This window comes from Cynocephalus volans, chromosome 11 (assembly GCF_027409185.1).
Source record: "Cynocephalus volans isolate mCynVol1 chromosome 11, mCynVol1.pri, whole genome shotgun sequence".
NCBI lineage: Eukaryota > Metazoa > Chordata > Mammalia > Dermoptera > Cynocephalidae > Cynocephalus > Cynocephalus volans.
The window spans coordinates 933,019-950,367 of NC_084470.1; the positions used below are offsets into that span (position 1 = coordinate 933,019).

General features: G+C 46.1%; 1 protein-coding gene across 2 annotated transcripts in view; it reads left to right on the top strand.

Moving 5' to 3' along the window:
• BMPER (BMP binding endothelial regulator) overlaps positions 1–17,349 on the top strand; it is a 250,380-nt gene that overhangs the window by 161,652 nt on the left and 71,379 nt on the right. For both annotated transcript variants that reach the window (XM_063115102.1, XM_063115103.1), the window contains one exon: positions 4,791–5,127. In XM_063115102.1, the coding sequence (XP_062971172.1) occupies positions 4,791–5,127 (337 nt within the window). The remainder of the gene's footprint in view (positions 1–4,790; positions 5,128–17,349) is intronic.

Sequence of the window (17,349 nt, forward strand, 5' to 3'; positions counted from 1 at the left end):
CACCTTCAGAACCCTTGTAATTGTTTCAATTCAAGCCAAAATATATTTCGATACATTGATTTTATCAATTTATGGAATGCCAGCTTAGCTAAACAAGGGAAAGAAGCCAAGAAAAGCCCAGGGAGCTTTTAATTAGAGAGAACAGCATAGGTTTGGTGAGAGAATGTTAGGTCTTAGTGTACTGGAACATTCTATAGTGGGGGAAAGATTCCCGTCCCTCACTTTAGAGAGGTGAAGAGATCTACTCATTCAACTTTAGAGGGATTTGTCCTGCTCAGAAAGTTCACACACCTGTTCTTGTATCCCAAAGACATGGCACACTGTAGATATAGGCCCCGGGTCATTCTTGTAGAGGAGGCAACATTTTCTGGCTCCCTGTAAAATGTACACAAGATGACCCATTATTGCTCAGCACTAATTGGAAGCACCTTGCCTATCTGTTTACAAGCCAGCTGAACACAGTGCTTCGTACTGATATGGAAATTATTAGTCAACCGCAGCCCATTTCTTCAAGGGATCCTGGGTAGTTGAAGGTTTCTAACAGACCAGGAGGTTCAGTACTGTTCCACTCATAGCTGCCAAAACCTCGTGGAATAATTGTCCTCTTTGTCAGGATTCCACATTAGAAAAATGAGTAGCAGGATGAGGCTGCTAAGAAAATAATAACATATCATAAGTACCGTCATTAGATTAGTGAACTAACTATTGTAGGCCTTGAACTCAGTTTCACAATTTCTTCTATTTTTCCATCTCTCTTGCCACATTTTCATGGCATCCTGAATACCCAACTGAACAATTGCCTGTAGCACATGAATGACATAGGCCTTCTGCTTCCTAGGGAAGAGTTGTATTCCTGCAGGCACTAAACTTGTTTTGTGCTTATCTTGAATGAAACAATCCCATTTCCAGATAACAGTGTTTTCCACCCTGGTCTAGCCATCTCAGTGTGAACTACTCCTTAGGGATATTTTCTTTTTATCACCTATTGATGGTCTATTTAAAATATCACAGTCTTTCCTTTGAGTGTTCTTCTTCCATAGATTTTTTTTTTTTTCCGTAAGCACATGTGATCAAAGAGTACTTTTTTCAAAATAGCAGCTTGAATCAAGCCTGCAACTGGAAGATGGGAAACAGGGAGGAATGGTCTTTGCCCTTGTGGTTTCCAGACTCAGCACTTCATGACAGAACCATTTAGCAGAGCAGCACAGGTGGCTGTGCAGTTCGGGTGCAATTAGGCTGTAGCTGCTTCCCTCATCGCAGCTGGCACAGAGCAAGGTTTAGTAGCTTGAGAAAACATTGCCTACCCCCACCACACAGCCCTGCCTCAACTCTCGGCACTTAGCAAATAATTGAAAAATATTTCCTTTCTGCCATCTGCTCACTTCATCAGCTCTACCTGAGTTACGTCAGATCCACCTGCAAGTGTTAACACGTGGGGCATGCGGCTTTTTATTTTATTTCTGGTAGAGCCCTATATGCGATGAAATCAGAAAATACATCCGACCCCCTCCCTTCCATTTTTTGGGTGTAAAAGCTGTACAGAAAAACCATCCATTTTAAAACATCACTATGAAATGTTTATAGATTTTGCACCTCCTCTCCCCTTTAGCCGACGACAGCAACAGCAACAATAACAACCAAACTGCAAAACAAACAACATCCGTGCAATCAAATAACAATTGTGCAACAACAACCACAGAAAACCCAGCTGGTGGCCTGGGGCCAGGTCACACACTGGAAGGTGAAGAACACGTTGGTAAAAGGTCTGCTGGTGAGTGGGGAACACTGGAAGGCCCTTCACGGGCAGGAGGAACGTGGCTGCTGCTCACATCGCACAGGAACCCTACACTTCAGCCCTGGCCTCTGACGCTGCCAGCTCCCTCTCCCCAGTTGCCCATGCAGAGAACTGGGAAACTCATCTCAGCTGCAGAAAAGAAGATCCCCAGCCCCTCAACCCTTCCGTGATGTTTTCATCTAGGGTGTCTATTTAAAACATCAATAGGAAGATCCATTTCCTGAATTAAAACTTGTTGGGGTTTTTGCCTTTCACTACTGTAATCTATTTTGCATGGATTTTACTCGTGTAAAAGGTAAAAGTATTCATGCAAACCCATGTGTAAAGGACACGGTGATAGGCAGAGGTTGTAGAAAAGGTTGACCCTCCACAATGTGAAGCCAAGCATTGGGCCTTGAAAGTTCTCTTAATATGATAAGGACAAAGAGAAAGAGAAAGAAAGGGCAGTGAATTACAAATTATTCTCTTACTTTGGGGACCTTCTTTTATGAGTGAGCTGTCATGAGTTTTGAGAAGAGGTTCCTGAAAACACAGCGGGTCTGCATCTTTCCAAGCGAGCGTGGAGCACCAGTCCACTGGGAAGAACGAATACACTGACCGGCTTGTCCACTGCGAGCTGAATCCCCGTGAAATCAGCTGCCCAGAGTCTCAAATTTATTAGATCGTTGTCGGTAATGACGTTGGAGCTCCTTTGGGTGTCAATTCTCAATTATTTGTGGCACTTGGATGAACAGTATTTGCTGGCTGTCTAGGAAACAGATTTGTAGCTTGGAAGATTTTGCAACATGGAAAACCTTTAGAACTAAGCTCTAAAAGTTAGACTTTGTATGGAATTGATTTTCTCCCCTGCTTTCTTTTGCTGAGCAGTTGCCTGGCTCCGGGCTTGTGAGGTCACATCTCTTCTGTACCTTAGGGAGTGCATTACAAATCATCTTATAGTTTGCTGTCTTCTTTCAAAATGGTTATTTCAGCGCCTTAACTAGCGTGAAACTCCCTATTTCTTTGGCTTTGCAGGTTCAATGTATCTTTGCTACAGTATATACTCTGTGCCATATCATGTGTTAGGTGATGGGGAATGAAGAAATAGACGTCATTTTATGAGACAGTTGTGGTCATCAGAGTTGACACCATGCTCTCACAGAGATCTGCAAGGGATGTCAGCCAGTCGTGTGGGCACGTTAGCAGTGTGTCCCTTCCCTCATTACTGGGTCCCCTCACCGCCGTCTCTTCATCAAATTACTGCCACGTGAGGCTTGGCTATGCCTCCTTTCTTTCTTATTCGTTCGAGTCTATTTAAGTGCTTTTCTGAACTCAGCCTCTCCTCCTCATCAGGAAATCTGCTCTGCCATTTGCCTCGAACTAAGAATGCTTCTGTTCCTTTCATTTACAATACGGTGATTTCCTTGTGGCTCTTTCCATTTATTTATTCAGAAAGCCAGTGTTAGAGCACTGCTTTACCCTACCAGTAACTCCCCCTAGAGTAATGCTTCCTTGTGGCACTCGTGTGGCCTCCTCACAGGCATGTCTTTTGGCCACACTTCTCTCCTCTCGGACCATGTCCACACTTCGGGAGTACTGGCTTCAGAATCTTACCTCTGGGTGTTTCTTCCTGATCTTATGTCACTCTGACCTTGTCACCTTGTGCCAATTTAATATTGTCACCCCCTCTCCCCCCTTCCCTTATTTCTCCTGTCCCTTCACACCACCTCACCCCCAACTTCTGAACATTTGCTCATCAGCCTGATATTTTCAGACAAACCCTCCAGCATTTTAGGGAGTCAGTTCAGCAAACCAAGAAAGGGCTGTGTTCTCTACCTTCTGAAAGAAAGACAGTTTTCTTGATGAACAAGACAGTACTGGCCTGCTCATGATGTGCAAGTGGAGCTTTTGCCATGGCCCGGTAGCCTCCAATGCCGCCTCCGCGCTGAAGTTTATGAACAGCCCAGGGATGGGTGCCCCAGGGGATGGTTTCACAGCAACTCAAACCCAGGAAACATTGACTACACAGTGGCCCATGCCTCGGGAATGACTATAAACTTCTGAAGGAGCAAATGTTTTCATTTATATGAGTGCTGTCCTTTGAAGAGGATGTATTCAGAAGCTATATACTTATTTCTTGAATGCTCTTATTATAGCAAATAATTTGTATATTTTCCTTTGGCATTTGGGGGAATAATTATATGGGGGCACATTATTGGATAAAAAAAATTATATTAAATACTATCATCTTCTACACAGTGGAATACTACTTAGCTATAAAAATGAATGAAATACTGCCATTTGCAACAACATGGATGGACCTTGAGAGAATTATATTAAGTGAAACAAGTCAGGCACAGAAAGAGAAATACCACATGTTCTCACTTATTGGTGGGAGCTAAAAATAAATAAATCAATTCACACACACACACAAAAAAACGGGATGGGGGGAAGAAGACACACCAACTACAATTCCTTGAAGTTGACACGACAAGCGAACAGAAAGGACATTGTTGGGGGGGAGGGGGGAGAGGGAGGAGGGAGGGGGGTTTTGGTGACGGGCCACAATAGTCAACCACATTGTATATCAACAAAATAAAATTAAGGGAAAAAAAAAAGTACTATCATCTTTGTTTTTTTCCATTTCCACATTATGGTAGTCACTGGATAAATGAAAGCACAATTTGGATCAACATAGTTACTTGTAAAAAGGGCAAAAATGCAAACCCTAGAGTAGCACGGTCAAGGAGCAGTCATCTATAGGTCAAATCTGGGGTATGTAAGACATTGTAAGGGCAAACTCCATACAGTTTAAAAACTCTAAGCCCCAGCAAGTAAGTGACTCATGTAATTTCACACAACACTCAATGTGGTGAGATTAAAAGGTAGCCAAGAGTTTGGGCAGATCCTTGGTGTTCCTCATCAGAGGAAGGTCATATGTGCTATATAAGGATGAGCACTTTTGGGAATCATTGGTGACTTCAGGAGTGGCTGATCTCCTTTTCCTCTCCTCTAGGTTTGGAAATATCCTGGGATGGAGACAGTTTTGTGGAAGTCATGGCTGCCCCTCATCTCAAGGGCAAGCTGTGTGGTCTCTGTGGCAACTACAATGGACATAAACGTGATGACTTGATTGGTGGAGACGGAAACTTCAAGTTTGATGTGGATGACTTTGCTGAGTCTTGGAGGGTAGAGTCCAACGAGTTCTGCAACAGACCCCAGAGAAAACCAGTGCCTGAGCTGTGTCAAGGGACAGTGAAAGTAAAGCTCCGAGCCCATCGAGAATGCCAGAAGCTCAAGTCCTGGGAGTTTCAGACCTGCCACTCGACAGTGGACTATGCCACGTTCTACCAGTGAGTACAGTGCTCTGGGGAATGGGTTTGGGTCACTGACCAAGGATAGACTTGACCTCGGAACAGACTGCATCACATCTCCTGGTGTACAAAACAAGGGCCCAAAGCATGAGGTAAATGTCCCTACTTCTTTCTGTTCAGAAAACTGATCTCATCTTGTCAGCCCTACATTATGTCCCAAATTGGGAAACTCCAGGAAGTGTTTCAGAGTTAGTGCCCATGGCAATTCTAGGTTTTTATGTGTCTACACATCCACTGGGAAGCTGGTGACACCACAGGGTTTTTCCAGATGTTAGCTGGACTGTAAGATTAAGGGGGGCTTTCCAAACCACGGTGGTATAGGGCAGAGGTGATTTCCTAAAACGGGATCTCAAATCACTCTGGCTGCCATTGAGGGTTTGAATGAGCTCAGTTATTACAGGTCTGAGGAAAAGTTCGGCTCCTGGTATAGCACAAATCAGGTCTGCACGTGGAAAATAGGAAGTGAGGTGAGGATCCTTTGGATCTTGGCCAACTGCAAGACTTCATGTTCAGAGTCAGAGGACAGTAGAAACAGCCCTTGAGGATGGAGGAAGGAAGGACTGTCACTAAGAACAGGGGTTCCATGACGTTTTCTAGCTCTGCCTGTCTAACCTCCTTCCACACAAAGCAACTGCTTACAGTGGAGACTTGGATTGGGCTTCCATGCTGAAAGGCCGCGTTCGTGAGCTGTTGAGTGTGGCCTGGTTGTACTTGCATATACTACACAATTGCATGAGTTCAGGAGCTATGGCTGCCTGTAACTTCAACCACTCTGGGTGTGGGAGGAAACATGAGACAAACACAGCCCAAAAGGCTTTGCTTAAGTGATTTGCCTGTGCCTCTTAAAATTAGAAAACTCCAGTGGTCTGAAACCACAGAGAGGTTATTTTTACTCTTTAATTGCCACCAGGATATTTCCCCTAGTTCTCATTAAATGTGATTTTTTTTATTTGATCTTTGGACATAAAAGATAAAGTTCTATAAAGCAGCTTGAAGTGGGGTGGAAAAAAGACTGTCCCTGTCATCATAAATTCCTGAACATGGGTTCATCTGCCAAACCACTTGGCTCCAAGTTATAGGTTTAGCTCTTTCAAGCCATTTTCCTGTTATAATTCGAATTCTCTGGGTTCCCTTCTTTCTCCTCCCTGTACCACCCCGTAGATTGACCCCTCTGTGTCTACTGAAACTGAAGGATCTTAATGTGAGACTTGAGAGTGAGTTAAGCAGCTAGATAGACAAACCCGCCTTCACTGGGAATCTAAATACCCTCGCTTGAAGGTCTGATGGGAAGCAGTAGGGCGTGGTAATTAAGATCTTTGTGGTCTCCCAGGGCTCAACATCCAGCCTAGATATGCAACCAGATATACAACAGTCACCCAATCTCTCTAAACCTCAGTTTACTTATCTGGCAAGTGGGGATAATAAAAGAACCTACCCTGAAGAGTTGCTGTTCCGACTCAGTGAGATCATGACCATGCATGCACGTGCTTGGCACCGCGTCCCCACGTGGCACATGCCCTGCGCCTGCGGGCTGCTGTCATTTTTTCCACTATTAACGAAATGACAAACAAGAGGAAGACCTTTGTGCCCCCACCCCAGTTGTGGATTTGGACTGGACCCTTCTCTGCTTAAAACAGAACAGAAAGACTACTTCTCCCAGGGCCCAGCAACCTACACCTTTGATTTTTATCCCATTTCAAGGGAATGTATTAAAAACAAAAATCGGAGAACAGGCCTGCAGAGACTAGTTCCTTTCTCCAAATTTCTATTTCTTTTGCCTTTGGTGATTTATTTAGCGTTATGGTCCTTGGACTATGACAGGAATGTGATGAGCACCTTGGCAGAAGTCGTGGGAAACGACGTTGACATACACGGTTGAAGAGAATCGATATCCTTAGGTGGCCCGGCAGACATTCCCTTCTGCCCTTTGACGGTGCTTCAGCAGCACAGTGGAGGTGGCTGGTTTGTGGAGGGGCTGGGGGTGCCCAGCTTGGGCAGCAGATGGTGGCACAGGACCCTCCATGGCCAGCCACTCTTTCCTGGAAGGGGCAGAGAGCTGCACAGTTCTGCCTGCCACGCACCCTGCTGACGGCCCCAGTCCCAGCAGAGGGACGCGGCCTCGTGCATTGTGAGGTGAGGGAGGCCAGTGCTGGGTGGATCCTGGGGATTTTCCTTTCTTCCAAGCACACGTGTGGCAGGAGAAGAAAATAAACAAGAAGCAACACAGAAAGGTGATTCTCTTCTCAGGGGAGCTCCAGCAAGAACCGGACCTCAGGATTTCTAGCGAGACTTCCTGAACTCTGCACGAGCTGTGGGTGGGGCGAGACCAAGCTTGACCCAGTCGCAACTCTGCCACTCTAGCTGTGTCCCCTGGTAGCTAGCTGAGTTTCCAATCCTTTATCTATAGAATTGGCACGACAGGCACTACCTGGCAGCATTGCTCCTCTGAGGACTGAAGTCAGTGGGCGGTGTGGCACAGAGCTGCTCTTGTCCCGTGTCCCTTCCTTTCTACAGAGAATCTCGCCCTCGGCCCCACCGTTTGCATTTCCGACTGTCGGTATCTTCTCCTGCTGTCGTCATGGAGAACTGATAGAAAGGTCCTCACTGACGCATCTGTGGGACAATCGTAATGAGCTGCTTTTCTTTTATGACGCCAAATGAGGTAGTGTGAGTGAAGACTGCATTGCAACCGTTTAAAAAAGTACTTCTTTTTGTCTTATAAGAATGCCATGTGTTCATTGTACATTTAAATAATATTGCAAAGAATAAATAGAAACAGCAATCACATGACATCCCACACATGTAGATTTTTGCCTGTATATTTTACATCTTTGGTGGAATTTCTAAAATGAACCTGAAAATATAGTCAGAGCCATGGCAGTGACATTTTTATGAGTTGTTTCAGGACTGAAGAGAGTTGTCTCAATGCCATGGATAGTCACAGATGTCCACTGTGTTGGAGTTTGCTTTCCTTTATTTTCCCCTTTTCCTCCGGAGAAATGTCTGCATCTTCCTTTAGGGTCAAAGGGTACAGTAGCGTGACACAGACACGCAGCCTTCCGAGCACCTCCGAGGTGACAGAGGGAAGCAGGAGAACAGGACGGCGTGCCTGTGCGGAAATGTTACCCGTTTTGGGTCCCCTCAGTCATATGACAGCTCCACAGGGCAAATTCTATTCTAAATATGAGACCGTGCTCCTTAGAAGGTCAAAATAATAATTCTGATTACTCTGAATTAGAGTTTGCTTTTGAAACGCTGAGGGTTGATACGTTGTTATGTTATTTTGGTTTTTTACTCATTTCAACATGTTTAATAGTAAACTGTCCATTGTCTAAGTACTCAGAAAACCACGACTTTGTAAATGAATAAGAAATGACCGCATTTTAGTCAATACTACTTTTTCTCTCTTTTGGGAAATGTTTTAACCTTTGCTGATTTTTAATTTGCGAATCAGTTTGACCCATCCTGGCTAATTTGGCATAAAAATGTGATATATGATTAAATTCTCTATAATCAGCATAATTTGCTTTAATTAAGTAGTCAAGTATGTTTGGGTACAGAATAATTTAATTATAAATTATGTAAAAATTTTAACTGACTGCATTGTTACGTGTCTTCAGTCTTATCTTTGCTCTTTGACTTTTCCTTAAATTAATTAATCCCCTTTAATAATTTTTTTTGCACTACCCTTCATTGGTGTGTTATGGGGAAATTCCCAGTAGCTGAAGAGAGAGTATGATGTGGAAAAATTAATGTGACATCGTCTGGATCACAGTTGCATTCACACGAGGCTCCCCGGAAGTGTTCAGAAAGGAAGCGCTGAGTGTGTTCGTGTTCTTGACTCCTTTCTCATCTTCATCTCTGTCCTCAGCCTCATGTTGCTTCTCCCTTCGTGTCCCAGATGCCAGCTGAGGAATCCAAGAATAGGCAGACCCCTGGCACAAAGGCTCCCTGAGATCCTCGGCAGCCAGTATCAAACCCACCTCCCGCCGGCTGCTGGTGGACGCAGGACAGGCCCAGCCGAGGCAGCCCGGGGCGCGGGCAGCAGGCAGGCTCAGGGGGCGTGGGTCCAGCTGCAGAAAGCAGGGCTCACCAATCCCTTGTGCCTGTGACACACCAGCAATGGACTTATCCCTGACCCGGACCCCATCCTGGATCAAATAGTTGCAAGTGAGTGTAACCTGCCGGCAAAGCAGGGCTCTTGTGTCAGGGCAGGGCCGTGTGCACTTCAGAGAAGTCAGAAGGACAAACGTGGAGTGCAGCGAAGCCAGGACCCTTGCAGACCACCGTTGTCTCAGGACCGTCCTCCTGCCTGCGCTCTCCTTAAGGGGCGTAATTCACCAGAGTAAAAACTGCTCGCTTGTTGGGTTTGGGAAAAGTGTCTGGGGATTCCCAGTCTAGGAAATGTTCCGTTCTTTTCATGCGGTGGCTTTTACAGCGGGAAGAAATTGAGGTGACGCCAGAGGATTCACAGCTGTGTCCTCTCCTGCTGAGGCCCTGGGAGATGGGAGGCAGGAGGCAGCGTGCGAGAGCGCTGGAGCTCGGACAGGACAGTGGTGTCAGAGGCACGGGGGTCTTGGGACTGCCATTGGCTTCCTTCTAGGGGAACATCACAGACTCCCTGAATGACCCACTTTGTGTTTTCCTACAAAGGAAATGAATTATTTCTTATAAAGCACGGGGAGAGAGACAGGCAGGGAGTACAGACTCTGTGTGCGTGTGTTCACGTGTATGAGAAAATCATGTAAAGCTAACTGCTGTTCTATAGTTAAAATCAAGCCGATTTCCTTTACTTCAAAGAAGAATATGCTTGGGACATTTTTGTTTATACCTTTTAATGATTTGTTGAGAACTGCCATTAGAATTAGGGTCCTAAACCAAAAGAGATGTTCATTTTACAATGGGGCATTAGAAGCATTATGTTAGCTTTTCTTCAGCAGACTAAGCTGTGAGGATTAGTCACCCTGAATCTGTAAATTAAGGTATGCTGACACCAGGTGGCAGGAGACACCTCAGTTGTACCACCCTCAACCCTTGAAAGTCCAGTTTAAAAGTTCAAAGTGTTTCCACTGATAATTAGCTCCCCCTTTTCTTTCTCTTGAAACTTCTGCCCTAGCCGCACCCTTCACTGTGTGTAAGTACACAACGCACATTGCTGCCGCTGGGTCTGTGTTATTCTCCCGTCTCTTTGAGATGCCCTCATTTCTACCTTGATTTAAGCTGGAGGTACAGCTCAGGTTTCATCCCAGGCCTCTGTAACTGATCTTTCTCTAGTTTCCAGATTATGTTTATCGTCACTGGACACGTACGCTGCGTTGCACTGCTGTTGTCTTTCTCCAGCACGGATGTGAAGTTCTCTGGGGAATGGAAATCTTTCCTTTCTCTACCCTGTTGTATTTCACCCAGCACCAGCCCTGGAAGGGCTGCTCTTCATAGCCTGCCTCTCACCCGCATCCTCTCTGATCTGCTTGAGACTTTTGCTATGCCCAGTTCTGGGTCCATCTTAGGTCTTTATGCTCAATTATTCACTTACAGCCGGAGTGTCACATGTCTCTGCCTTTTCAGGGAATAGTCTGGTCAGAGTGAGCAGAAGCTCTGGTCCACCTTTAATGCTCCAAGAACTGTGGGCGCTTCTTACTGCATGAGTGTATGACTGTGCCTGCCAATGGCAGGCAAGGTGACTCTGAATCTTGGTGTCTACCTCTGCCTACTCACAGTTCATTTGTAAGTCACTTGGACCTCCCAGCTCCTCTTCGGTCCCTCAGCTAGTGTTTGACCTGACCATCTTCTCATGCAATATTTTGATCAACAGATGTTTCTGCCCTTGCCTCTCTCAGTTTGTCTTAGGACCTCAAATTAGCCTCCTGTCATGGTGGCGCAACAACTGGACCTCCAACAGGGTGATCTTGCCAAGGCTACTGGCCCTCGGCCCAGGCACGACTCGGCATTCTTTCTGAGGACTCACGTCCCTTCTGCTCTGTCACTGGCTCTGAGCCTTCTGCCTGGCTGGGCGTGAAGGCTAATGGTGGTTTCCTTTCCACGTTCCGTTCGTTCTTCCCCTCTTTGGCTCCAGGTAGATTCTTCCCTGTTTGATATCAAAGTGACCCATGAGAAAGGTCTTTAATTGCTTTCTAGCTGCCTGGATTTTAGCTCTAAAGGGCTGTTCCTGGTTAGTCCAATGTTCTTGGGGCTAAAGCAGAAAGAAATATATGGTTACACTCAGAAAGGCTTGGAGCAGCATTTTATCCAAGTTTAAAATTCTCTCATGTTTAATTTTTTATATTGAATAGAGATAAATACTGTCCTTTAAAGAACAAAGAAAGCTGTACCTATCTTAACAGGTTATCTTTGGAGGAGAGACTGGGTCACCTGTGCAGTCAGCCAATTTCAAAGTGAGAGAGCGTGCAGTCTGCTCAAACCACTCTCACTTCTGACACCATCAGTTCAGAGGTGTTCCCCAAATCCCCCTCAGGGTCACCATTTGCTAGAAGGACTCACAAAACTCAACAAAAGCTGCTATAGGCATGGGTATGATTTATTATAGGGAAAGGATACAGATTATAATCAGAAGGGACACATAGGAAGGAGTCCAGGAGGTGTTTAAACACGGAGCTTCTGCTGTCCTCCTCCCCCCCACCCCCATGGCATTAACCCCTTTTGGTCACAAGGTGTGACAATATTCACTGGGTGTTGCTAACCAGGGAAGCTCACCCAAGCCTTTGGTGTCCAGAGATTTTTAAGACTTGGTCACATTCTGCTGGGGCGGCTGTCCTTTAGTCTGTAGCCCCTCCTGGAGGTCTAATGTGCTAATGCCTTTGGTTTCCAATTTCTCTGGAGGTTGGAACTGTTATTGGCCCAAAGCCCACATCCTAAATCCCATCGTCAGATTGTCTGGTGACCAAAGACTCCAGGCAAGAAAAAGACATTTCTGTCAGGCAGGACATTCTAGGGGCCTAGAGATCCCCTCCCACAGTCAAAGGCAAAGGCCAGACTCTCTTTGGGCAAGGGTAAGTCTTCACTACATAACCTTCCTAGCTCAAGGTTAAATAGAATTTCAATTTGATGTGAAATTTTAGCTGAGTTTATTTTAAGCATAAACATCCTAGAGTCCTGTGGTTTTTCTCCTCAGAAAATTACATTCTCAGATGCAATTAGTTGAGGCTTTTGAGCACGGATTTGAATGAGTGTCATTGTAGCAGGTAAAACACTAATCGTTTTGCAGCATCTTTCTTGGCTGCTTCGGGGACTTCTTCATTACTTGTTAGTAAGCAGGAGGCAGTATGGTGTGACTTCATTATATTTTCATGTTTTTATGGGTGTAAAGCTCTTTGCATCCATGAGAATGAGACTGACGTGACTAGCGTTTTCCTCATTTCACTGTTGAACTAATCAAAGCACTGACAGGGAAGGGTCTCATTCCAGGCCACCTGTGGAGCCTGAGCAGCCAGCCCCACAGTGACACATGGCCTTGGGTCTCTGCTGGAGAATGTGGCAAGGGTCGCCAAGGCTGCATACAGATTCTGTCACTGTCCACCCAGGGTTTCACATATACTGCTTCTGCCATGAGCTTTCAGAGGAGGAGTTTATAAGTTATTTCATTCACCCCTTCTTTTCACAGCTTGCATCGGGACACCTGCCATGTGCCAGGTACTGGGTACTGCTGTAGGTGTGGCTCTTCGGGGCTGAGCAAGCTGGACAGAGCACACACACTGGGCGCGGGCAGACAGCGCACACGAGGGACACGGCTTTTCCTAGCTGAGAGAAGTCATGCGGCAACGGGGGCAGGACAAGGACGGGCCAGGGTGGCCAACTCTGAGTCAGGTGGCCCGGACAACCCGCATGGGGAGAGAGCACTCCTGTGTGTGGAGCCTACTCCACTAGGCGGAGCAGTGGGCAGGTCTGGGCCAGAGAGGGTGAGGCTTTTGCAAGGACTTGGGGGGCATGGGACCTCCCACAGCGAGGGCTAGGGTGGCACAAAATGCGTGTGGCATAGTTGTCATGGAGGCTGTGCGACCAGGCTGCCTGGCTGGCTTCTGAGCCCCTCTGCTTGTGAGGTGGTGCTGCTGGGCAGGTGGGCCACCGTTGAAGCCCTGGGTGGGTGCCCCGCGTGCACCTGCCACCTTGCTGGGAGGTGTGTTGTGAGCACTGTGGCAGGCACCACCTGCGGTGTTCATCCAGGCAACCCTAGTTTTATTATCAATAGTATTTAATTGCCCTGGAGTAGAAGGCTGTTTTGTGTGGAGTTTGCCTTCGGGGAATGACCTATGCCATCTGGTGCCAGGACTTGAGCAAGTGTTTCTTTTATTTTGCATGATCATTTCTAGACCCATCTCCTATCTTGTGCAGAAATTGATACTTTTTTCCTAAAACAAAACAAAACAAACACTACTTTGGAATTCCTCAATTATTTCAATTGGTGAGACGGAACTGGAGGGGAAGGGGCGGAAGGGATGATGATTGCAATAAGATAAATGCGTGGATCTGAACTTAAACAACAATCGACTTATCCTCAGCGCGCTTTACAGGGTAAAAGGCTGTGGAGAGAAGCAGTTCATGTGTTTTGTTTTGTTTTTCTTAGGTGCAGAATACAGGGTGTAAGAAAGGAAGGAATGTATGATAAATTTTAACTTTTTTTGATGCCAGTATTCTTTGCCTGCTTAAATAGTGATATGAGCATAATTTAACCTTTGCTGGACAATGCAAGGCTAATTTAGGAGTATCCTTCCTGGGAAACTCCTGAAAGGGGAAGGGGCTTCTGAGCTCCACTTGGTATTTACATTTTTTTAGTAGCTTCTGTCTTCTTGCTTCCCCTTGCCCTCATTTGTTGTTGATTTAGATAACAATGATAGTTAACATTGTATGCACGGTAAGTGTTAAATGTTCTGAAAGAAGACCCAAGGTTCTCTCCTGTGGCAAAAGTGCAAGGACTTTAGGACTCGAACTATATGTTTTTCCTTTTCCCGGTGGTTGTCAGACAGCTCAGAGCCATGTTTGTAACCCATTTCTATCCAGGGCACATAACTCTCCGGCATGGATTTTATGTTTTTCTTAAGCCTGATTCATTTCATCTTTCCTTTTTTTTGTTTTCTCTCCATTCACAAAATTTTGTTTTATTTTATTTCATTCTGCATGTTGTTTCGTAAGCTGATTTAACGTCCTTTCTGGAACAAGTTGGGGAATAAGTGACAGTGGCCATGGGCAAGGGGTGTTCCCCTCTGAAGTTTCCGTTTTTCATTGTGGACTAGAGACAAGATCTTCACCCAGCAGGTTCTCATGGAGCTAGATGAGGTTTCCCTTGTAAATCCCAGACGGAATGACCAAGGAGGCCACTTCCTCTGGCCGTAGCATCAGCAAGGTCCTGTGGCCCTCGTGAGGACAGGCCAGAATCCTGTGGTTTCAGGTTGCCCTTTGGAAACTCAGGATACCCCACTGGGGGCCAGAACTCCCTGGAATCAAGAGGACCTGGGATGGGTGTCCTCAGAAGCAGCCCTGCGTGGGCTGGTTCCCACCAGGACACATAAGCATTGGTTGGAACTTTGATGCGTTATGAGTGTGACTCCAGCATTGTGACTCAGTGAATCCACATGGGCAGGAACAGCATCTTGTGAAATCAGCTGGTGTCCTGGCAGCCTCACGGGCTTCTCAGAGAAGGCACGCTGGCCCCTGTGCTGTCACAGGAGCAGTGTCAGGGCTTCAGACCAGGGCTTAGGGCTGTGCTGGGTCTGACGACCATCTGGGACGCTGACTCTCTCCCAACTAAGTTGGCAAAAATTAAAATTGATGGGACATGTGCAGATATGAAATATGAGGGGAGGCTTTTGCATTCCTCCATACTCTAGCACATTGTCTTCTGTCTATATACAAATCTAAGATTCAGTCTCCTTTTTCCTTGACTTGGCAAGTAAGAGGAGCAGCAGGGCTGCTGCACTGTCCCTGCCACTTGCACACAGGCAGTCAGTGGGGCCATGGTTCAGCCAGGGACCAAGTATTCAGGAGGGTGCCTATCTTAAAAATCAAAACAAAACAAAAAACAACTTGGAAATTGGCCATTTATTAAGGAAGAAAGTTCTGAGAAAATTATATTCTTGTATCCACAGTTCTCTTTTCTAGACGAATGGTCAATTATTCATGTCTAGGGTGAATAAAATTAATCAGTAATGAATTAAAATAGGTGTATATCATCTATTATAAAAAAGAGCATAGATCCTGTTATAGTCAGGATTAATTGATTAAATAATTACAGCAGGCGCTCTTCTAGGGCTGGAGATGTGGCTATGCATGAAAGGAATGACTCCTCCAGCTCACAGAGCTTGCAATGCAGGTAGCAGGGAGAAAGGTGAGTGAACGGAAGTGTGGACGGGGAGCGATGTTTTTTCTGGTGGGGAATGTACTGGATGCCATGAGAACTCATATCCTGCCGGTGATGGCTTCCTGGTGGAGGTGACTTCCTAGGCTTAAACCAAAAGCATACGTAGGGTTTAGCTGGACAAGAAGAGGAGCAGGGGGGTGGGGAAGAGAGCAGAGGGAAAGATTTTAGCTGTAGAAGACTGTGTTCTGAAAGCCACGGGGGCCGGCGAGAGCCTGGCACAGGATGCCACGAGAAAGGCGGTTTGTGGACACTGAGTCAGAAGGCCAAGGTGGAGGCCAAATTGTCTCAGTTTAATGCCCCAGCATTCATCAGACATGGAGCGGCACACTGTGGGGCCTTTCACCATCAACCGGGAGCAGGTTCTACCACGCGGTGGTTCAGTAAAGCCCAAGACCATTCATTCAGTCATTATTACTCATTCATTTCTTAAATAGTTTTGTACACTTATTATAAATTCTGTGTTCTAGGTCAGTAGTTCTCCAACTTTCGATGAATCAGAATTGCACACAGGGCTGATTTAGTGGGTCCAGGGTGGGGCCTGAAAATTTGCATTTTTAACAAGTTTCCAGGCTATGCTGGGGGTTGGGGACCACACCTTGAGAACCGCTGCTCTATGTGAAGGTTCCTGTGAGTCACCAAGGGACTTAATTCTCTGAGACTTTGTCCACTGGATGTTCTTTTGGCTGATGGGGTTAAGGTCTCTTTTATCCCTGAACAGTCTATCTCTGAACATTAGAGATGAGAATGCAGAATAGGTCGCTGGGGAAGAAGGTTAGGAGATAAGTTTATGCCCACTCTGGCCAAAGTGATAATTTCTTTGTGGAAAGTTTAAAGAGCAAGCACCCAAGGAAAACTCTCTCTCCTTTTTCTTTTCTTTTTGTAAGCAAAAGGATACTTTTCTATTTGTCTCATCATCCATGAAGTCATGACCAGGGGAAGTGCTAGACTTACCTGGCTGGGTCATTTGTGAAGCCAGAATTAGAATCCAGAGTCAAAGTTCTCCCAGTCACTGAGGCACTTTCCACAGAGAGGTCAGTGTGGGGAACCACCCTGGTAACTTTCAGATGAATTACCCAGGGCCCAGCGAGTGACGGAGGAGTAAACCCTGGATACAGTGCAGCTTCGTTGCTGGACAGAAGCGAAGCCCAGTGTTCCAGTGCGGAGGCAGAGCTGCCCAAATCCTCTCCTCCCCCAGGCACAGGATGGAGAGGCCCGGAGCCAGGAGTCCAAGCCCCTGCTCCCAGAACAGCCGACAGGATGTATCTGTAAAAATCTGCTTCCTTTTTACTGGCTTCAGGCTTTTAAAGAGTCTGGTCAATGGGCACAGAGAGTAGAGAAATAAATGGTTTGCAAGGAAACAGGGAAATCTGGTGACGATACTGGAATTAATAATTCTTTTAACATGAAAGAGCTGTGCTTTATGATCTTCACCGTCTTACCTAGTGTTGGGAGTTTAAAAAGAGAGAGGCGAGCTGGTTTCTTCATTGCATCTGCAGCAAATGGCCCATGTGCGAGCAGGAAGGTAGGGAGCATTCGAGCTGCTCCAAGAATATGGGCCAGAAGACTCAGAACGCCTGAAAGCTTTTCCATATGAAAAGGAAACCAGGAAATTGGAGTCTTCGCTTTGTCTTTGAGATCAAAGCCAGGGAGGAGAGATATTAAGCAGATACTGACCCACGGTTCTGTGGCCACCGTTAGGATTTATTGACCTGATTAGCAAATCAGGACTGCAGGGAAGCTGAGGTCGGTATTTGCTTCGGGAGGAAAAAAGATCAGATGCTGGATGAAAACGGAGGGCTGCATTACTCCTGTGCCTCTGGTAATAGGTGGTA